Genomic DNA, 23,308 nt, shown 5'->3' with positions numbered 1-23,308 from the left:
GGCGCGTCTCGCCCTGTCGGAGGGGGCCGCGCGTCATGCAGCGGGCTGCTGGCGCCCACGCGACCGGCCGCGCCTGGTGCGTCTGGCATGGGCGTGCGGCTGGTCGTTGGCACGGATCCCAGAGGCGATTGCCTGGGCATCTGCAGCTCCGATCCCGAGGGGGATATGCTCCCCTCGCCGCGACACATGTGATGAGGCCCATCTGGATGGATTTCTTCACCGTTTGGGTTGATTTCTTCGCCATTTTCTTCTCTGTTTCCATAGTGTGGTGCTCCTGTAACATCATCAGATGACTCATGCGCAAGAGGGTTAGCCGACATATGGTCACAACAATTATCAACACCCCCTTGATCATAACCAGAGAGATTTAGAGGAAGCAAAAGAATTTCTTTTTGAAGTAGAGCACCAGCGTTTGGATGAAGATCAGAAAAAGGGAATTTGGTCTCATCAAAAACCACGTCACATGATATATAGACTCGACCAGTGGAGATGTCAAGGCACTTTACACCTTTGTGTTGGGCACTGTATCCAAGAAAAGCACATTGGATCGACCGAAACATGAGCTTGCGTTTGTTGTATGGGCGTAGGTTAGGCCAGCACGCACACCCAAACACACGAAGAGTGGAATAGTCAGGTTTGACATGAAGAAGGCGTTCTACTGGAGTTACATTATTTATGACACGACTAGGGAGCATGTTGATAATGTGAACAGCAGTAAGAAACGCTTCGTCCCAAAACTTCAATGGCATGGACGCATGAGCTAAGAGAGCAAGGCCAACTTCAACAATGTGACGGTGTTTGCGCTCAGCTGAGCCGTTTTATTGGTGAGCGTGGGGGCCTGACACATGGTGTGAGATGCCAAGGGTTTGGAAGAAGGAGTTCAACTTCTCGTATTCCCCTCCCCAATCGGATTGGACAGCGATGATTTTGGAATCAAATTTACGCTCAACAAGTGCTTGAAAGTTTTTAAACACTTGGAAAACGTCGGATCTTTTCTTAAGAAGATAGATCCACGAAAACTTGCTATAGTCATCGATAAAGCTTATGTAGTAAGTGTGCCGACCAACAGAGCTAGGGGCCGGTCCCCAAACATCAGAAAAAATCAATTGCAATGGTTGAGTAGACACACTAGTAGAAATTGGATAGGGGAGCTGATGACTCTTAGCTCGCTGACAGGAATCACAAATAGTTTCAACATTACGCTCACCAACATACGGGAGCTTATTTTTCCTAAGAAGTTTTTCAACTAAAGCAAAAGAAACATGTCCTAAACGATCGTGCCATCGTGTTGACGAGAGTTTGACAACACCAAAAGCCTGTTTATTGAATCTTGTGCGCTCCGGAATCAACGGGTAAAGCCCTCGAACACATCTACCTCGATAGAGGATTGTCTTCGGGGCCTGATCCTTGATCAAAAAGAAATATGGATGAAATTCGAGAAAAACGTGATTGTCAAGAGCAATTCTATGAACAGAAAGAAGGCTTTTATTGGCACTAGGAACATGCAAGATTTTCTTAAGATGAATTTTTCTTAGGGGGCTATGAAAAATTGAGTGACCAATGTGGTTAATCCTCATACCTTCACCACTAGCTGTGTGGATTTGATCCTTGCCACGATATTTCTCCTTCATTGTCACCTTTTCAAGTTCGTTGGTGATGTGGTTGGTGGCGCCACTGTCGACGTACCATTTGGTGACGATCCCATAGGAGCCATCTGCAGCAGCAGCAAGTTTGTCCTCGTCTTGGGAGGAGTCGCCGTCGTCGTCGTAGCGATACCAGCAGTCTTTGGCCATATGCCCTAGCTTACCACAGATCTAGCAGCGAGGTGCATCTGGCCGTGACCTCGTGGAGCCAACGCGACGGCCCCTGTTGTTGCCAGAAGAGGGCCGTCCGCCGCCGCGAGTGCTGGAGTTGCTGTTGCCGTGTCTCCCGCCCGAGGTCTTGCCCCTGTTGCGAGGTGATCCGCGCTGATGAGAGGAGCCGCCGCCGCGGCCGCGGAAGGCGGCGTTGGCCGACGACTTGAAGCCGCCAGAGGACTGGAAGAGCGCCACGCGCTGGTCGAAGTTGCTCATCATGGAGAAGAGTTCGTCGAGGGAGACAGGCACGATGCGGGCATCGAGGGCGGACACCAGGGGCTGGTAGTCCATGTCCAGCCCATGGAGGATGTAGGAGACAAACTCGTCATCTTGCAGAGGCTTGCCGGCCGCGGCGAGTTCGTCCGCGAGGCCGCGCATGTGGGCGAAGTAGGTGGCAACGGACTAGTTCCCCTTCTGCGCATTGATGAGGGCCGTGCAGATGTTGTTCACCCGGCTGAGGGACTGCGACGAAAACATGCCCGCCAGAGCAGCCCAGAGGGCGGGCGACGTGGTGATCACGGTCACCTACACGAGAACCTCCTTGGACAGATTGTTGAGCAGATAACCAAGTACCTGCTAGTCCTCCCGTACCCAGATTGGGTGGAGAGGGTTGGGCGTCAAGGACTCCTTCCCGTCTTTGTCCTTGGTGACGAGGAGTCGGGCCGGCTCCGGTGTGGTGTCGTCGGCATAGCCAAAGACACCGGCGCCCCGCAACTGCGGCACGATCTGGGCGCGCCACAGAACATAGTTCGTGCGGGTAAGCTTCTCCGTGACCTGTTGGTTGAGGTTTGGGTGGGAGGAGCCGGAGGAAGACATGGCTAGGGCACTAATGGCGATGAGCTAGGCTAGATGAGATTGGAAGAGGAGGCTCTGTATACCATGTGCGGAGCAGAAACGTCTTACCCTTCGAGGGGGACGTGGTACGTGTTATATAGGGGATTGCGAGTCCCTGATACGCGTACAATTCTGTTGGAGATACATGACTTGAGGGAGAAGAAGTACAGGAGATAAGTAGTTACAACCGAATATAGAATTTAAACTACCATGCGGCTATCTATCTTATCTATCTTCTCGTACATATCTCGTTTGACAAGTCTGTCATTCCAAATGAGTGACAACCACAACTTTGGTTTAGACTTTATACCTGTAAACACAGTGGCGGAGCCTGAACCAAACTGAAGGAGGGGCAGAAAGGCTAGAGAGATTAGAGAAGCCGGAAGATTAGCAGGGGGTTTAGAATTAGCCGGAAGATTGCAATATTTTTCATGCAGGGAGGGGGGACCCTCCTTTGTTCCGCCGATGTTTCTAACACTATTATATTTCTTTACAGAGGCAGTGAAACAGAAATTCCCAAGTTAGGGGATGACTGACATTAATCTTGACTTAGCGCGTGCGTTGGCGGACGTGGTTGTGCCGTTGTGGAGAACTAGCACGACCGGCGGACGTTGTGCGTGTAGTTAGTCAGTTAGCACATGCATAGGACTGGATGAGACCGTGTGCATGCATGGTTGTTAGCTGGTTAGCTCGTGTGTGGCCGTTGCGTGAGGTTAGGCCAGGTAGTGTTGAACGTGTGCGTGGGTGGCCAAGAGTGGCAGGTGTTCATGCGCCTGCTAGCCTGGGTATAAATACTTCTCTCCATGTACTGATCGAATCGTGCCGGTATGAGCCGAGCCTAGGAGCCAGAGATGAGGTAGTCTCCACCGGAACCGTGGTACGCGCCCAGTCGGCTGTGAGAGAGCTCCTCTGAGTAGGCTGCGGTGCGTTGCCGTGCCCGGGTATGTGCCTAGTAAAGTGAGGCCGTTTGTGCGGCCGAGGCGCCGTTCGTGCGGCGGGGCGTTTGTACGCCAAAAAATCCAGTGTGCTCCTTTTTTCACCTTCGTCCGAGCGAGTGAGAGAAGATGAGCGGCGAGCTCGTCCGGGGTCTGCAACAACACATTTGACAGTCTCCTCCTGCACTATTGGGGGCATATAAGTCCCAAAACCATGAACATCAATGTTGTATTTGGCTTCACTATCTATCTATAACCTGCTCCAAATAGATGGACCCTGAATGTTAGTACTATACCTGTCTTCTGCCATAAGCTATGAAAAAAAGGATTTCTTTTCGGACTATCTAAGGGGTTAATTTTCCTTTTTGTTCAGAAAGGCAGGGCATCTGATTTGAAGACATGCATATGTGATTTTCGCTCCATCCAGGAGAAAAAAGACATGCATATGTGATTCGAAGATGCCGAAAGACATGTCGTTGCTTGACAATGTCTGTACGGTGCCCACAAAGGAGGGGTCAGCAGCACTGAAGATGCTCCCTCTGTAAATCTCACTTTTCACTCGCATGTGAAATAATTGAGCGGAGGAGGTAACTAGCTCGCCCTAGACCTCCTATAAATAGTGGCTAGGGAAGCGTTGGTTCATCATCTCATATAAGTCACTTCGAACCCCTTCCTTCAATCCTGCCCCTTAAATCTGTGTTCGGCTACCAACAATTAAGAAGTTGGACATGGTCATGATGAGGGGCAACAATGTCAAGACCTTGGCGTTGATACTCGTAGTTGTGGGTCTTGTGGCCATAGAGCAAACCCAGCAAGTGCAAGCTTCCCATTGCTGTTGTCATCTAGACTCAGTCCCTACCTATTTTGACTGCCGCGCCAAATCTGATAGCACCGTCTCAGAGTGCTGCGGTGTTTCTGCTGGCTACATATCAGACGACGCTGGATTTGAATGCAAGTCCGGTTATATAGATATAGAGACAGCACTGCAAGGTATGTGAAATGACTGACCCTTCCTTTTCGTCGTACGTATTAATTCTGTTTCACATAAACAATTGCTTGCAACTCCAGTTAAAATATATCTGCCTAGCTATATCGTGCATGGTAGGAAGAAGAGATCGATGGAACTTGTTCTTAAGTACTAGCTTGTGAACTCCAGTTGAATATTTGTAGTGCAACAGATGGATCGATATATGTTTAATTTTTGCTTGGTTACATTTACTGATTTACATGCATATACGCTGCTGCCTACCGGGAAACAGCCGTCAACTACTGCAAGCTGGGGTGCAGGGCTTCCTTGTGCAACAAATTAACCACATCTGGTAAGATTCTCACTCGCTTGCTACTTGGTCAATCACCAAAAAAAGGCTCATACTGTAGTAAAAGTCGCACCTATTAACTCCTTACTCGCATGAATCACCTGATTAAATTATTTTCTTGATCAGTTGCTGGAGGTACCGACGATGCAATGGAACGATGCACCGGTGGATGCCACGATCTATGCACCAGGAATAACGCCGAAGTTGCAACAGTCCGTGACGCTTAACGAGTTAGCCAAGGAGCTGCATCTCAAAAGCCTGCGAAAGAGTTTTGATGCTGCCTTCAATAATTGGATATCACATCCGGAACGTGTAGATGTCAAATGTTACTTGCGTTTCAATTTTAGTACTTCCAATAATATCATGAGATGTACAATGCATCTTCTGCGAGGATGTTTAGTGTTCATCATGTTAAATGTTTATGTTGTATCCTTGGCGTACGGCATGATGACTTCATGCTTTTAATGAAATCTTGTTTAAATTGCATATTATTATAGTGTTTCATTCTAGCGAGCCCTTGTTTTTTCTTTTTCTTTTTAACAAGGTAAGCCATCTTGTGGTTGGCAAGGGTCTTTTGACTTACAAATTATCAGATCATGGACCGTCAGTTAGTGTTTCAGTCATGTCTACAGGTGTCAATAAACTTGGTGGATGCAAAGCTTTTGCTCCATTTTGATCGTCAACTTTGTCAACTCGCATCTATTTAGACGTTGGCAACTTTGTGCTCGTCGCATGCTTTCCTGATCGGGAGCTTCCTCTCACCGAGCTCCATTTTCTGCTTTGGTATTTCCATGAACATGTTAAATATCTCCACCTTATTTTCCTCGAGCTTGTTGTGTTTGGCTCATGCCTCCTCCTTCGCCAATATGTCCTCTAAATTGTCCGGCACCCCATTTCTACCCCCTCGACCTCATCACAATGAATGGATCATCGACGCCATCCCCTTCGGCATAGCTGGTCTTGAAGGAATTGACAATGTAATTACACTTGCATTTCCCGCTCAACTTTCACCAACAATGGAGCATCGTGAATTAGTTTCCTCGTTCTTGTGATACAAAGCGGAGGCGCATCCGGGATAGCAAAGCAATACAATCACATGTTCAAAACAGTGCAATGTAGAGAAAAACATATGAGCTCATGGAGTCCGACGCCACTTGGCCACCTATTTTGCGTTTGTGCATATGCACCACAAAACTATTTTGATGATCTCTTGAATGATGTGCCATTGATGACTTATCGAGCTTGGATTACGATTATGGATATTTCCTTTCTTGCAGAAATCATGAATCCTCTTCCAAAATGTTGAGGCATTTTGATCCACGCCATCCAACAACACCAAACACAATAATTTGTCCTCCTTGTTTGAGTAGGACAAACTCATATTTTTCTTTGTGTCGTCATCGAGCAATGGCTGTTGCGAAACCGGCGACAACTAGGAGTGTCATCTAGTTGTCCATTTTCGTGGCTACAATGGTTGTGGATCATAATCATCATCACCTCCTCACCCGCCGTTGACGCGCTTGGGTAGCTCCTCGGACAGAACCTCAACTGTCAAGCATCGACAACTCGGTGAAGACATAGTCGTTTCTGAGGTTGAGGTGCATGCTAGAGACCCACCGCTGGTGGACGATGCGGAAAAATATTGCGACGATTGTTGCATGCCTGACTGATGGGATTGCAGGGCAGCGATGTAGTATGACACTTTGTATTCGGTGGGCAGGCGGCAATGGTACAATGGTACGCACTGCAGGAGGGGCTTGAGCCTTCGCGGCCTCAACGGCCGCCTGTACCTTCTTCCTCTCGCTTGACCTCATGAATCGGTCTTGGCATTTCATAGTGTCTATATTCGGCAATGCGAACGCAGATGGGTTAGGCGGTATGACAAACATGGTGGTGAGATATAGCGGATTAATCACGGTGGTGGATAAGAGAGGAGAGGGCGTGGGCGACTGCATAGTGGGGCAGAGTCATCGGTCGAGTGTCGGTAATGGGCGCGAAAAGGAGAGAGGTCAGATTGTGAAATTGTGCAGGTTTCGATTGGGTTTTGTGTGGTTCTGGGTTGTCGGACAATGATGTGGCAAGTGGCCGGACTCACCTAGAGCCCCCCACCCCACCCCAACCGATTTGCAGCCCGACTAAGGTTTTTCAGACATTTGTACCGGCCCACCCCGAAATGGTTGGCTACATAAGGACGACAATGGGTAGGGTATGGGGCGGGTAGAGCAATACCATACCCATACCTATTTAGTAAATGGATATAAAGTTCTACCCATACCCCGTACCCATGGGTATGAAACTTTACCCGTACCAATACCCGACGGGTACCCAATGGGTAGGTCAAACAGTACACAAGTTATTCACAATTTTACATTAATCTCAAATCATAGATGAGTACATGACAATTATCTCAATTCAAATTGACAATAGCCGACAAATTTAACATAGGTTCACAAGCTCATGACACAACTTTAACATAGGTAAACTTGTGAGTCATGGGTAAGGTCCACATGACAGTATAAATGGGTAGGGTATAGGTATATCCATGGATAAAAGGCTATACTTGTGCCCTACACATGACTTAATGGGTAGGGTATGGTACTACCCATGGGTATAAAATTCTGCCCATACCCTGAACATGCGGGTACTGTACCATGGGTAAAATTGTCATCCTTAGCCACATTGAAGTTCTAAGAGTGTGTGGGCCATTCGGTGTGAACATATAGTGGAGGTTTGGGCATCCGCGTTGGAGATGCTCTTAGAGCATCTCTAACAGAGTCGCCATATTAGTCCCACTGCCAAACAAACCCGCAGTATAGCGATCGCGGCAGAAAAGGCCGCTCTAGAAGAGTCATCATACACTGCTCGGCCTGCATAATTTTTGGAGCGCTCTACCAACCGAGCGTCCTAGCCACCATATTTGGAGGCTGGTGGGGGCGCTCATATGGAGTGGTCTCACTCCCCAACTACTCCGGAGGGAGGAAAGTTTGAGCCCGATCTCTTCCTCTCGCACGTACATAGCCCGGTCAATGGCGATGTCGTATGTATGGTTGCCTCTTTTGTCGCTTCCAATGGCATAGTCGCTATTCCACCGGGAAGAGTGCACATTAATGGTCGTCGTGGTGTTTGTACCAGATTCCCACACACATGCGCCAATTCTACCCCTGTTTCCTGCCAGATCGCGCCCTTTCATGGGTATATAAACCCCCATCACCTAGCCATGCCCTCCCCGCAGACCTTTTCCCGACGAGACCGAACAACACAGCGATGAGAGAGAGTAGAGGGAGTGGGAGTACTCCCAGTGGGTCGAGGGGGACACACACAGTAAGGGTGAATCAGCTGTCGGTTGTGCCCACCTCCCCTCCGCCATCGCCTATTTTGACTGGATGTTGACGGCCGCCTAGGCCGAAATCGGCGACGCGCTCACATCGGCCTTCGGAATTGTGTCCTTATCCCGCGTCCAGGACACACATGCGCTTGTCGACCGCGTGACCGTGAAAGTCGAATCCTCCCCGCCTGCAAGGTCTCTTCCAAAGGAAGGAAAAGCCCACGATTTAAATTGTAGTAGAGAATCATAGTTTAAATGATCGTTAAAATCCTAGTAGCAATCCTTGTTGAAGTCGAAATTCAAGTCAAAATCTTGTTGAAATCCATGTTAGTATGTAGTTCAAAAAATCCTCCATTGTAGACGTTGGGAAGAAAGAGGTCTTATAGCCAATGACAAATGGATCCCACATAGGAAAAAGTTATGAAGATTATATCTACGGCAATTCTGAGTTTGCACATCGCCTAGCCAGCCTCCAAATGCATATGGAATGCACTTCACGTTCGTTACGGAGGCTACCCATATTGTAACTCAGCTTGGTTGCTCTTACTTCACGGTCCAAGGACAAAGTAACAGGAAAAACTATACGGTAGTGCGATTTGTAGTACTGCCTGGACCTCTCCGTCTGGCCTCCTCCTTGATTTCAATGACATGTTGGCAGTGGCACCAAATGCAGGCTGTCGACCCGTGTTACACGAGGTGAGGGTGCCCACTTTTCATCATGCACCCTGGACCTTCACCAGTTGTTGGCTGTCGGCATGCACAACACGTGATGTGCCCCACGTACTCTACTTAATGTCGTCCCATTACTGCAACGAGATATTACAAGAGCGAAATTTACCACCACCCACAAAACTCAATCAAAAATACATACTCCCTCCGTCTAGATGCATTAAGCATCTTAGAAGGTGCACCGGAAACTAGGCGCGAAGAGAGATTGGGCTGGGAGAAAACTTGAATCGTAGAAGAAGCCAAACACGTCGTTCCTTTCTCAACTAAAAACGTGCTACTAGTTAGGAGTCCTTTTCAAATCCAAAGAGCGTGCTGCACAAATTGCAAGCATTGATACTCCAATTAATAGATGGAGTCTAATTAATATGCATGCAACTGGTACTGCTGTTTCGCGTCTTAGTTTTTTGGGATTATTTGATTTTCGTTACATGCCTAATGCACCGAGACGGAGGGAGTAGTAGACATGAGTGCACGTGTATTGAACTTTGCAAAATTGAAAATTAGTAAAATATCGACTATTACTGGAACTTTTCTGCAACAACCTCATGGCTAACATTTTAGTTCTTGGAGTTGTCATGGTCATTAATTGCTTTACTCACCCACCTCATCATCTAAGACCAGTCGTTGTTGCATGCAACCCCGTCCAAGAGCACACACCGATGCCTTCTTTTAACTGTGCGTCTAACATTGTGCATCTAACGGCCGAATCCTGCAAGTGTTGCATGCATGCCATAGTAGAATACTACTATTTAGAGTATGATTAATATTATAGCCAACTGCTGGCTATGTGATGTTGTCATGTCACCTATAGTCATCATTTATAATTACTTATACAATAAAGTTAGCTATAAGGCTGACCATTAGAGTACTATTTTGTTCACCTTTTCTCTATCTCTTTCTTCATATTTATTGTTTTTGTTTAGGAGCACACGTATAGCTAGGCAAAATCGCCATGTAAGCGGGCTATAATCCCACAATTGTACTTGCTCTTATCGAATCAACCTGTGATTGAATGGTTAGGTGGATAGTGGTATCCCCAACCCACATGTCCTGGTGCTCGCATTTATTCTGAATTTATTTTAGAATTTTCGACGTGCGCGTTCAGTGGGAGGAGATGTTCCGCCGACTACGAGGCGTCTATGGTGATTCCGTAAAATCTAAAGATGATATGCAGACTCAGTCTCTCAGCCCCATAAATGTGAGTGTATGCACGAATATATTAGCGTTTGCGTTTGTATTGTGTTAAAAAATCTACTATTTTTTGGATGCAATAGAGTAGAGCTACGTACAACCAGATCCTGCAAGCTCCAAGTGCCGCATGCATGCAACAATTGTAGACTACAACAAAGCTCTAAAGATTTGGAGGTTGTGTCTTCATGAATGACATATGGGGCTGAACAAACGAGGTTATCATTGACCTGACATGGGTTGAGGGGGTGATCGGAAAGAGTGTAGGAGAAAAGAGAGCGCTGAGCCATTGCGCAGCCCTCCACTCCTTCCCTCGCCATCCCTTATGTGTCTTAACCTCGTCCTAGCCGGCTGTGACGGTTAGCCGGAGCCCCTATTAGACGCTTCACACGCACAGCACGCCGTCTTACTTGGGACATCCAAGTAGCAAGTCTGTCAAATGACGACTAGACCTCCGGGTACTCTAGCAGTCAAAAAATTTCTAAGAATTTTTTGTTTCATTCATTTTTTGAAAAAATATTTTTACAAAAATTCGTTGCTATTTAGGAAAATTGAACATTTTTTACACTTCTAGAACACATTTTAAAATGTTTATGAACACTATTTAAAAATGCAATTTATTTTGGAATTTCTTATTTTTCTAAATTACATGAATTTTAAATGTAATAATTTTATTAAAATAAAAAAATGGAAAATTTGAGCATTTGTTAAATTCATGAGCCATATTTTAAAATTCTGAACAAACTTTGGCTTAAAAAATTGAACATTTATAGAAAAGTAATAGAACAGCCGAAAGAAAAAAATAGAAAAAAGGAAATTGAAACAACATGAAAAATGAAACCCAGAAAAACCTAGACCAGAACCAAAAAAATAAAGCTCGAAACTCCTTAATATCAGAATCCGAAATTATGTAGAAAGAGGTAACAACAATTGTCTTTGGCACTAGCTCCATGCGAATTGGTGATTATTTGATAAAATATTCACAAATAGGAAACACCCAGCTAGGCAGCCTCTTCCGCGTTCGTCGGTTAAGTCCACAGCCAGCGGTGGCCAACGAACAATACCCGCCTGTTGCCTGGAAAAGATACGTGTCGCCCACCACAACCTTATGATAGCGCTCGCCCACTAGCTCATAGGGGAAGTGATCGGGAGGGTTTTTGGTCTGGTTTCGGGAACCCTCCTTATGGCTTTAGTTGATTCCATCGCTTTACTATCTTTTTATATCCATGATTTTTAATTCACAAAAATTTTAATGATTTCAGAGCATTTGTAAACTTCATGATTTTTTTCCAATTCATGATTTTTTTGAGTTGACATATCCATTATTAACATTTGTAGACAGTTTTAATTCACAACATTTTTAATTTTATTATTTTATTCAAAAAAACAGATATACTGCTTTTCATGAACAGGATAGAGTGAAAAACAAAAGTGAACCAAGCCAAAGAAAAATGTAAACAAGCGTGTGAAGAAAAAAAACAAGCGAGCGAAGGAGGGGGCAATCATGAGCTTGATGGTCCATTCCACCAACGCTACCCATCTTAATTTGTGCTTGGGATGATTGTTTCCAACTTTTTGCTAGTAAAAATATTTTGATACTTACGCTCTAGAAAGATATTGTTTGAGCAAATAGGGGCGGCACCAGGTTAAGCGCGGGAGAAAAATGTTGCCGTGGTAGTGAAACTAGACTATTGATTAACAAGACTGGTGCCACACTCTTAAAGTTTAGTTGAACTTATCTATGTCATTTAGACATCTATTTGTCATTTAGCTACATTATCACCCGTAGCAATGCACATGCAATTAACTAGTGAATACTAATAAAGACTATCTTTCTTTCTTATTTCATGCGCTCTATGTCAGTTACCCTCTTACAGTTTCAGTTCACTACGCACTTGTGTCACTGAAATATGCCGTATCAAACTTGCTCCCATTTGCTCTCATTTATTTGTTCATTTCTATTTTTAAGTTGAGTTTTTCCAACATATTGTATAAGATTGTCATTTTTATACAAGTAGAAGCCCTTCGAATTGTTAGATTTTTAGTTGATAACTTAGTTTAGTATCCAAGATGTTCCAACATGTTATTTGGGTACACTTCAATGATTTTGCTGTTTCATTAGGGTTTGGAGATACATGTACTAAAACTGTGTTTTTTCTTTCGTCGATTTTTTGCTAAATTAAGGACCACCCTACATCTAAAGGAAACGGAGCAGCCCCTACAGGAAAACTAACGTTGTTGAGTATGATAAATACTCGTTTAAGGCTAAATACTTGGCAACGACGACTCGTCTTACACCATTTCAGCAATGCGACGTAAGATGAGTACGTTTTCTCGTACAAACTCGGGGTTCTCGGCTACATTAAGGTGTATGACGGCCGGCCACGGTAATGGTGGTGCCACATGGCACTCTCTTTGCTCAGTGTCTACCGAAGTCGCTCGGAAAACGAGGTGCACATGGAGTTGTCTGTAGCTCTTACTTTTCCTCAATTCTGTTATTGATGGAATATAACATAACTAGATGCCTAGATTCTGGTGGACATGGATAAAACTAGGCCACGGTGAAGTGGCCCAACATCGATATTGTTAGTTTCATGCTTAACTTTGCTTTTGCCATTAATATTGCATGCAACTATCAATCTGTCGAAGAGTCTGCCGATTCCGATCCACTGCAATGATCTAGACATCGCATCCATCCCGGAACCCCTTGGTCTCCTCCTGACTTTAAATTCTTCGCGCAAGCTACTCAGATTACCATGGGGAATGGTGCCCTTCCGCATTTTTGGTCTAGTGCCTGGGGTGGTGCGCCACAACTTGCTAGGTTGGGTCGGTGCTTCACGCTCTCTCCCGTAGAAAGAATCGGAGCCTGAAGGATGCTTTGCATGAAGGCGTCTAGCGTCTGGGCTCACTACCTTCATGGATAGGTCACTTCGCCTTTGCTCTAGGATTTTGTTAACCTACGTGCCTGCGGTCTCGCGGTCACTCTCGTCCCGTACCAGTTCAGATGGTACTCTCCCTCACCTAAAGCAGTTTCAAGGAATCACGCCATCAACCCTCCGTATTGTTTGGAAGGTCTGCCCCCCAGTAGGTGGCGTATTGTTTGGTTGCTCCTCTATCGGTGTCTCTCGGCGGTGGATCGACATGAATGATACAACATACACAACAACTACCTTTGTGTGCTTTGTGCCAAGAAACTCATGATGCCCATCCTCCTGTTCAGCCACTACGTCTTTTCCTCCTCTTCATGCGAGAAGGACATTGTGAGTATGCATTGAACTACCCTTGCCCTTGCATGTGGATCATGGCAGCGCTCGAGCGAGGTCGTTGATGCGGTTGGAAGAGCGCACCAGCTTCTTCGAGCCTTGTGATGCAGACAAGCCACCCAGATCGCTATATATGGACACTCTCTGGGAAGTTTTGAGGAGTGGAATTGAAGCGTTTTTCAGCGGGCTGATCGACTGCCTAGTGTAAACGCACATACGGTTTTAGATGATCTACAACTGTGGATCTTTGCGGGGTGTTGTGCAGCTTGTGTCGTGAGAGTAGGTGTGTATCTTAATTTACTGGCTCCCCTCTGTTCAACCCTATAACGTCCCATGTACAGTGTGCTCTCCTATCAATGAATACCAACAGCTCTCCTGTTGGACTGAAAAAACAGCTCAATACAACTCACTAGAACTATGTCTAGCAAAATCACAACTCCTTGCCGACATGCATGCATTGTTGGGCTGCAACATGCTCCTCTTCTTCTTCTTGTCCTCGGACTTGTCTCCTGCGTTCTTGAGCTGGAGTGGAACATATCACCACCCTCACCATTATGATAAAGATCCGGTCAAGGACGGCGGTGATGTCGGTGAAGAGGGTGAGCGCGTGTCCGATGTAGTCCATGTCACCGCGGTGTGCCCTCTCAACGATCTGATGCATGTCGTACACCATGTATCCCACGAAGATCAAGATGCCAGAGTAGACCTGCAGGGCACGGAAGCATTTGTATCATGTTCATTCAGCCAAGATGGATAATGTGTTAGAATTAATGGACTAGGCCCATAGCAATTTCTGAAATCTCAAAGCCCACGTGTAAAATGGCAAGTGGTGGTGCTAAGTTTAGTCCCACCCCGGAAGTTGAAGAAGAGTTGGACCTCTTTATATAGTGGGTGGGTTCTCTCCACCACTCTAAGTGGTGTGTGAGAAGAGAAAGGGAAAACCACACGCGCGCGCTCGCTCGCCTCGCCTCGCCTGGCGAGGCGTACATGCGACATGCGCGTGAATGGTCCGCCGAAATCCGGTCCGTCTCCTTGCAGGAGCGCAGCTTCCTTTTGCCGTTTTATTTTTATGTCTTGGCAGACAAGTTTTTGATTTCTTGTCCGGTAAGTATACGAATTAGAAACCGAGTCGGTTTGGGATTGTGGTCGCGACACAATACCGCCTCTGGTCCTAATATATATACAGCTACCGGCTGCGGCCAGATACACACCAAAAACACCTAGGGTTTTGCCTCATCTCACAACTTGCGCCGCCATCGTAGTCTACTCCATCCCGCCGGCATGCATCGGCGCGTGGGAGAGCAGGTCTCCGGAACCGTTCGTCTTTGCGATCCTGCACCGGGAGAGGACGAATTAGGTTTTTGGGAAGCGTTGTGCGCGACTGCTCAAATTTGTCATCACGGGCCGTCTTCCGTCCAAGTCGGGCGGTGCTACTCATCGTCGTATTCATCGCCGTCAGCAGCAGATCGTCGCCAACATCGTCATCAACACTGTCGCACCCATAATAGCTAACGATCAATACGTCCAACATCCTCTATTCATGTCTGTTTCTACAGCTATTGTTACGTGTTTGCTGCTGTTATGCATGTCTTGCTGTTCTTCTAGTTTGCTAGATTATTGCATGCTAGTATCTCTTCTAGTCATGAATTATTTACTGGAATTAATCATGAACTTGCCTAATATTCCAACAATCCAAAAACCTAATTATAGGCAATTTCCTGAGTTAACTATGGCTGGATTCGCTGATGCACTGAGGCCGGATAAGTTTACCGGTGTGCACTTTAAGAGGTGGCAGGTGAAGACCACGCTCTGGCTTACTGCTCTGAAAATTTTCCATGCTAGTGTTGGTGCTCCAGAGGGAATGACCGACGAAGATCGGAGAAAATTCCAGGAAGCCAATACTATGTTTGTGGGATGCATTCTGAGTGTTCTTGCTGACCGTCTGTGTGATGTGTACATGCACATAAATGACGGAAAGATTCTGTGGGATGCACTGAATGCAAAATTCGGTGCAATAGATGCAGGCAGTGAACTGTACATCATGGAGAGTTTTCATGACTACAAGATGGTGAATAACCGTTCTGTGGTTGAACAAGCTCATGAGATACAATGCATTGTGAAGGAACTTGAACTCCTTAAATGTGTTCTACCCGACAAATTCGTGGTTGGGTGCATGATTGCAAAGTTGCCTCCTTCATGGAGGAATTTCGCCACAACTCTGAAGCATAAGAGACAGGAGATATCAGTTGAAAATCTGATTGCATCTCTTGATGTTGAAGAAAAAGTTCGGGCTAAAGATACTACTGAAAAAGGAGGTGAGGTTCAGCCTACTGCTAACATGGTGCAAAGGTACCCACAGAACAAGAACAAAGGGAAGAACAAACCTGTTTTCAACAAGCCTACCAAGACTACTACCTTCAAGAAGAAGAAGTTCAACAAGGCTGAGCTAGAGTGCTACGCCTGTGGGAAGCCTGGACACTTTTCCAAGGAATGCCCTGAACGTGCAGACCGCAGAGGGAAAACAAGCTCCAAGACTGTCAACATGGTGACCGCTAGCAATACTGATGGGTATGGTAATTTACCTATTGTGCTTTCAGTATTTCAATCATCTTCGTGGTGGATTGATTCGGGTGCTAACGTTCATGTGTGTGCTGACATCTCCCTATTTACTTCTTACCAGGTCGCAAGGGATTCTTTCGTCCTAATGGGGAATGGGTCACATGCTTCTGTTCGTGGCATTGGCAAGGTGGATCTGAAGTTTACTTCGGGAAAGATCGTGCAACTAAGGAACGTGCAGCATGTCCCTACTATGAACAAGAATCTAGTTAGCGGCTCCCTTCTATGTCGAGATGGATTTAAGGTAGTTTTAGAGTCCAATAAAGTAATCGTGTCAAGATTTGGACAATTTATAGGAAAAGGCTATGAGTGCGGAGGCTTGTTCCACTTTTCTCTTTCAGATTATTGCAATAAGTCAATAAACCAAATTTGTGCTAGTGTTAATGATGATGCAAGTATTTGGCACTCTCGTTTATGTCATATTAATTTTGTTTTAATGTCTCGGCTATCCAGCATGAGTTTAATTTCGAACTTCACAGTTGCCAAAGGTTCTAAGTGCCATAGTTGTGTGCAATCTAAGCAACCTCGAAAGCCTCATAAGGCTGCCGAGGAGAGAAACTTGGCACCTCTAGAACTCATACATTCTGATCTTTGTGAGATGAATGGTGTGTTGACAAAAGGTGGAAAGAGATATTTCATGACTTTGATTGATGATGCGACTAGATTTTGCTATGTTTATTTGTTGCAAACTAAAGATGAAGCATTAGACTACTTTAAAATTATAAAGCTGAAGTTGAAAATCAACTAGAGAGAAAGATCAAGCGTCTTAGGTCCGATCGTGGTGGAGAGTATTTTCCAAAAGTTTTTTATGAATTTTGTGAGGAACATGGTATTATTCATGAGAGGACGCCTCCCTATTCACCTAAATCAAATGGAGTGGCCGAGAGGGAAAATCGCACATTGACTGACTTGGTGAATGTCATGTTAGACACTGCTGGTTTATCTAAGGCATGGTGGGGGGAGGCTCTATTGACTTCATGTCATGTCCTGAATAGAGTTCCCAACAATAATAAGGAGAAAACCCCCTTATGAGGAGTGGGTTGGGAGAAAACCATCACTTTCTTATTTGCGCACTTGGGGATGTTTGGCAAAGGTCAATATTCCTATTCCTAAGAAACGCAAACTTGGACCAAAGACAGTGGATTGTGTCTTTCTAGGGTATGCTCAACGGAGCATTGCTTATAGGTTTTTAGTGGTAAAATCTGAAGTACCTGATATGCATGTTGATACTATAATGGAATCTCGTGATGCAACATTTTTTGAGAACATATTTCCTATGAAAGATATGCATAGCATTGCTAGATTTTCTTCTGAGATAATTCCTGAATCTAGTACAACTGATGAATATTTCGAACAATCACATGAGGAAGTCCTTGAGAAGGATAACAATGAAGTTCCTAGAAGGAACAAGAGACAAAGGATTGCAAAATCCTTTGGTGATGATTTCATTGTATACCTTGTGGACGACACACCCAAGACGATTGCAGAAGTATATGCATCTCCGGATGTAGATGATTGGAAAGAAGTTGTTCATAATGAGATGGACTCAATTCTTTCTAATGGAACTTGGGAACTAACTGATAGACCATATGGTTGTAAACCTGTGGGCTGTAAGTGGGTGTTCAAAAAGAAGCTAAAGCCTGATGGTACTATTGATAAGTACAAGGCGCAGCTAGTGGCCAAGGGCTACACTCAGAAAGAAGGCGAAGATTACTTTGACACCTATTCACCCGTTGCTAGAATGACCACCATTCGAGTGTTACTTTCCTTGGCTGCCTCTTATGGTCTTATCATTCATCAAATGGATGTAGAGACAGCTTTTCTCAATGGAGAGTTGGAAGAGGAGATCTATATGGATCAGCCTGACGGGTTTGTGGTAAAGGGTGAAGAGAGAAAGGTGTGCAAGTTGTTAAAATCTTTGTATGGTCTGAAACAGGCACCTAAGCAATGGCATGAGAAGTTTGAAAGAACTCTGACTTCTGCAGGATTCGTCATTAACGAGGCTGATAGGTGTGTTTACTATCGCCATGGTGGGGGCAATAGTGTCATATTATGTTTGTATGTGGACGACATCTGATCTTTGGTACAAACATTAATGCAATTAATGAGGTCAAGTCTTTTCTATCAAAAAGTTTTGACATGAAAGATCTGGGAGAAGCCGATGTAATTCTAAACATCAAACTTATTAAGGATGAGAGTGGGATTACATTAACGCAATCTCACTATGTTGAGAAGGTCTTGAACCGATTCGGTTTTATGGATAGCAAGCCTTCTCCAACACCTTATGATCCCAGCGTGACACTCAGAAAGAACAAGAAAGAAACGAGAGATCAATTAAGATACTCTCAAATTGTCGGTTCACTCATGTACTTAGCTAGCGCTACAAGACCAGATATCTCTTTTGCTGTGAGCAAACTGAGTAGGTTCATGTCCAACCCGGGTGATGATCATTGGCATGCACTAGAAAGGGTCTTGCGCTATCTGAGAGGTACTATGAGTTACGGAATTACTTATTCAGGGCATCCTGTTGTGCTAGAAGGATATAGTGATTCAAATTGGATCTCCGATGTTGATGTACTTTACGCAACAAGTGGGTATGTATTTACTCATGGTGGTGGCGCAGTGTCATGGAGGTCTTGCAAGCAAACCATATTGACGAGGTCAACTATGGAAGCAGAATTAACTGCTTTGGACACAGCTACTGTTGAGGCAGAATGGCTGCGTGAGCTCTTGATGGACTTGCCGATTGTTGAAAAACCTGTACCGGCTATTCTTATGAATTGTGATAACCAAACGGTTATCGCTAAAGTGAACAATTCTAAAGATAATGCAAAGTCATCAAGACACGTGAAAAGACGTTTGAAGTCTGTCAGGAAGTTGAGAAACTCCGGAGTAATAACTGTTACGTATATACAAACAGACAAAAACCTGGCAGATCCCTTTACAAAGGGACTATCACGAAATGTGATAGATATTGCATCGAGGGAGATGGGTATGAGACCCATAGATGTTACACCATAGTAGTAACCCAACCTTTGTGATCGGAGATCCCGTGAATTAGGATCTGGGAAGAACAAGCTATTGGTTAACTGAGGAGAGTAATAACTTATGATCGTCGCCAAGTGAAGATGCAAAACTCTCAGAGCTGTAAGGCTCAGATCTGTAAGGCAGGTTGCCAACATGCCTTAATGTGGTTCTATTGGCTATAATTAGCAAAGATGCTGTCCTACAGAGCAGTCTTGAAAGAACACACCTATATGAGTTCTGACTGTAAACGTCGCAGTCTATGAGATTTGGGTGATCTCTAGTAAGCTCACGAAGAGACCAGGGAGTATGACGTATAAGCTCCAAACCGCGGGGTAGCCTACTGGCGGTCAGGTACTGGTTAAGACTTTGAGTGAAACCTGTTCACACAAAACTAGCAATTCAAGGCATAGTCCATTGTCAAGTTGTGAATGAATGTAGCTTAAAGTTCTAGGCAGAAGTTCAACTTAACAGTCTCTGCTGAAACACTGGTATATTAAACAAGTGGTGAGAGAAGGCAAATCTCTAAATGGGTATTTGAGATCTGGTGGGGGATTGTTAGAATTAATGGGCTAGGCCCATAGCAATTTCTGAAATCTCAAAGCCCACGTGTAAAATGGCAAGTGGTGGTGCTAAGTTTAGTCCCACCCCGGAAGTTGAAGAAGAGTTGGACCTCTTTATATAGTGGGTGGGTTCTCTCCACCACTCTAAGTGGTGTGTGAGAAGAGAAAGGGAAAACCACACGCGCGCGCTCGCTCGCCTCGCCTCGCCTGGCCTGGCCTGGCGAGGCGGCGCGTACATGCGACATGCGCGTGAATGGTCCGCCGAAATCCGGTCCGTCTCCTTGCAGGAGCGCAGCTTCCTTTTGCCGTTTTATTTTTATGTCTTGGCAGACAAGTTTTTGATTTCTTGTCCGGTAAGTATACGAATTAGAAACCGAGTCGGTTTGGGATTGTGGTCGCGACACAATACCGCCTCTGGTTCTAATATATATACAGCTACCGGCTGCGGCCAGATACACACCAAAAAACACCTAGGGTTTTGCCACATCTCACAACTTGCGCCGCCATCGTAGTCTACTCCATCCCAAACGCCGGCATGCATCGGCGCGTGGGAGAGCAGGTCTCCGGAACCGTTCGTCTTTGCGATCCTGCACCGGGAGAGGACGAATTAGGTTTTTGGGAAGCGCTGTGCGCGACTGCTCAAATTCGTCATCACGGGTCGTCTTCCGTCCAAGTCGGGCGGTGCTACTCATCGTCGTATTCATCGCCGTCAGCAGCAGATCGTCGCCAACATCGTCATCAACACTGTCGCACCCATAATAGCTGACGATCAGTACGTCCAACATCCTCTATTCATGTCTGTTTCTACAGCTATTGTTACGTGTTTGCTGCTGTTATGCATGTCTTGCTGTTCTTCTAGTTTGCTAGATTATTGCATGCTAGTATCTCTTCTAGTCATGAATTATTTACTGGAATTAATCATGAACTTGCCTAATATTCCAACATAATGCTGGGTGGTGGCTTCACAGTATGTATCCTACCTCAACCATGAAGCTGCCGGTCAAGAGGACAAAGATGGATGTGGCCAACTGGAGCCAGAGCAGGATCGACATGTCAGAAGAGAGCAGAACAAGGAGGTACATGTACTCACTACGCTTGGCAATGCTGGTGACACTGCGCTTGGCAATGTTGGTGACGCAAGAGAAGCACCCTAATGCGATGGCAATTCCAACAAACCCTGTTGCAAGGATGCTGGTTGCGCAGAGCAACACCCATATTATGGCAGCCCTGTCAGCCAACATAAATTAGAGCAATGAAAAGCAAGAAACTAAAGTCAAGCCCAATTGACAAACAATCATTACGTGCAAGACATTTGAGACAGCAGCAAAAACAAATTACCGCAGTGTTTACTCCTAAACTATTTGTTATGTGCAAGACATTTGAGACAGCAGCAAAAACAAATTCATCTTTACCTTGGGTCAAAGTCCATGGGAAGGTGAATCAGAGGGCAAATCGTTGCCCCTTGCAGGATGGCAGCAGCCATCAGCAGCACAAACCTCTTCCTCTGTTCACAGGGAAATACACATCAACAAAGTCAGCGCATCATGTGATTGACATGTCCAGGAGGAGACAGGAAACTAGCCATGCAAACAGTACTGTTCTATTTCTTTTTATGATGGACCAATGCTGCAACTTTATTTGCATTTGTTTTCATTCAGCTACAACCACAAAAGCAAACGACACATGCAGCTAATCTCGCCCTAACCCCCATTGGGGTTGGGGCATAAGCAAAAAATGAGCGGGCGTTTTATTTCAGATTTCTTTCCTAAGAACTGTTACCCTGCTTAATTTCCTTTGCTCCGAACACCTCTAAAGGAAAAAAAATCCACCGGAAACTAAACTGCCAAAATTCCTTCATATTTCCTTTAAGCTGAAAAAAATTCCACCCGAAACAATTTATCAAGGTCAGGAGAAGAAAGCTGGACAAACCTCCTCATAGACTGGCGTCAATGAAAACAAGACAATGTTTCCCATGCACGCGAGCATTGTCAGCATCCCGCCGATGTTGAGGGCAACGTGCAGGTAAGCACCCACAGCGGACGAGACCAGGGCAAAACATACGGCCCGGTAAACCTGCAGAAACCAGTAGGATTGAGTCGCTTACGGAGCATAGTAGAAATACAGAAACCTCATTCAAGCACTCTAATAGTGACAAAAAAAATTGATATCCAAGCTGAAAACGCCACACATGATAGCAGGAACGTATAAGCGAAAATGACTGCTGTCCATGCCAAGCATAAGTGCATAACACTTGAGAGATAAGCAGAAGGAAGGTAATGGAGAGAAGTGTTGATAATCAAGCATTCAAGACCGTATTTTCTGGAGAGAGTGATCTGGTTAATCAGCACAGCGAGCTCACACTCACAGTCCCAGCTAACGAATCAACCAACAGAGTTTCAACAGGTAAGCTCCAATCCGGCGCTGAGCCGAGCCCTAAACCATCAAGTCAGCGGGGAGCGAAACCAGCCGGCGGCAGCGACCAAATTGCAATCGCGTAAATCAATGCCGTCGCATCCCGTACGTGAAACCCTAAAGAAAATAAATCCTCGTTGAAGAGAGAGAGAGAGAGAGAGAGAGAGAGAGAGAGAGAGAGGAGGAGGAGGAGGAGGAGGAGGAGGAGGGGCGCGTACGAGCTTGAGGTGCGATCGCACGGCGGGGGAGATCTCGCGGAACTTGTTGTGTGAGTCGTAACACCAATCGGCCGCCGCCGCTGCCGATGAGGTCGAGTAGAAGGCGTCCATCGTCCGTGCCGACTGCCGTCCTTGATCTGGTACTTTATTGATTTTGATTTGATGATTGATCTGGTACTACGATTTACATGAGAGGGCAAGGTAAAGAGATATATAATGAAGCTAACCTAGCCTACTCTTCTAGGAGTAAATATGAATCGGTGATTGCTCCTAGTCCGTATCGGACATGACTCCTAAACCGTGGTCCCACGGAGGAAGTGTTCCTGGGTTGCGCGGTCCGGTGCTGGTGCGGAGTATACGCCATGTCTTCTTTTCAACATGTTTTCTTGAGAAAATTGTAGTCGGAAAACTCTTCTGGTCCACCGCCTGATAACGCACATGCATCAGCCGCCTCCCCACACAGGACGGAAAACATGTGCGTCCGATGATTTTTTTTATACAATCCCTGTGCAATCCACACAGAATGATAACTCACAGGCCGTCGGTCACCTAGGGCGTGTTTGGTTACTTTCGCTGCTGGGCCTGGCTCAGAGAGGAAAAACGAGCCAGGCAGAGCAAGTCCTGGTTGAGGGAAAACGAGGTGACAAATGTAGATGTCAACTTGATTGGTTGCCTGCATTAGGAGGTCTTGTCATCGAGATGCAATTTTGATCCGGCGTTTGGTTGCATACATGCATATGATTAGGAGTTAACAACAAAATTTAATAGTCACTTGGTTTGGCTTCTCATTTCGTTGAACACGTTGAGTGCGTCGGAGCTTCCTCTACTCCTCGCGTCGCCCACGGAGTCCGTTCGCCGCGCCGCTCTTCGCCGACCTCCCGCGCCGCCACCCCACTGACGCCGTCTTGTTCGACGGTGTCCTCCCGTGGGCCGCCACCGCCGTCGCTGAGCTCGGCATCCCGCGGTATGCGTTCACCGGCACGGGCTGCTTCGCGCTCTCGGTGCCCACGGAGCCGTTCCTCGTGCTCA

General features: G+C 45.8%; 1 protein-coding gene and 1 non-coding gene across 2 annotated transcripts; one reads left to right on the top strand and one right to left on the bottom strand.

Moving 5' to 3' along the window:
* Positions 1-3,526: 3,526 nt before the first annotated feature.
* LOC109737064 (uncharacterized) lies at positions 3,527-5,432 on the top strand. The gene is made up of 4 exons (XR_012200164.1): positions 3,527-3,908; positions 3,999-4,615; positions 4,885-4,944; positions 5,068-5,432. It is a non-coding gene; the product is annotated as an uncharacterized protein (transcript).
* Positions 5,433-13,842: 8,410 nt separating this feature from the next.
* Positions 13,843-22,390, bottom strand: LOC109737066 (bax inhibitor 1-like). Its single transcript, XM_020296290.1, has 6 exons — positions 22,280-22,390; positions 21,579-21,722; positions 21,062-21,153; positions 20,630-20,840; positions 13,997-14,152; positions 13,843-13,962 (listed from the first exon to the last, which is right to left on the bottom strand). Exons 1-6 carry the CDS (start codon positions 22,388-22,390, stop codon positions 13,843-13,845), a joined length of 834 nt encoding a protein of 277 aa, XP_020151879.1.
* Positions 22,391-23,308: the final 918 nt, after the last annotated feature.

The sequence above is a fragment of the Aegilops tauschii genome, chromosome 1 (genome assembly GCF_002575655.3).
Source record: "Aegilops tauschii subsp. strangulata cultivar AL8/78 chromosome 1, Aet v6.0, whole genome shotgun sequence".
NCBI lineage: Eukaryota > Viridiplantae > Streptophyta > Magnoliopsida > Poales > Poaceae > Aegilops > Aegilops tauschii.
Note: the sequence above shows the minus strand (reverse complement) of the source record. Positions and strands in the feature narration are given on the sequence as shown.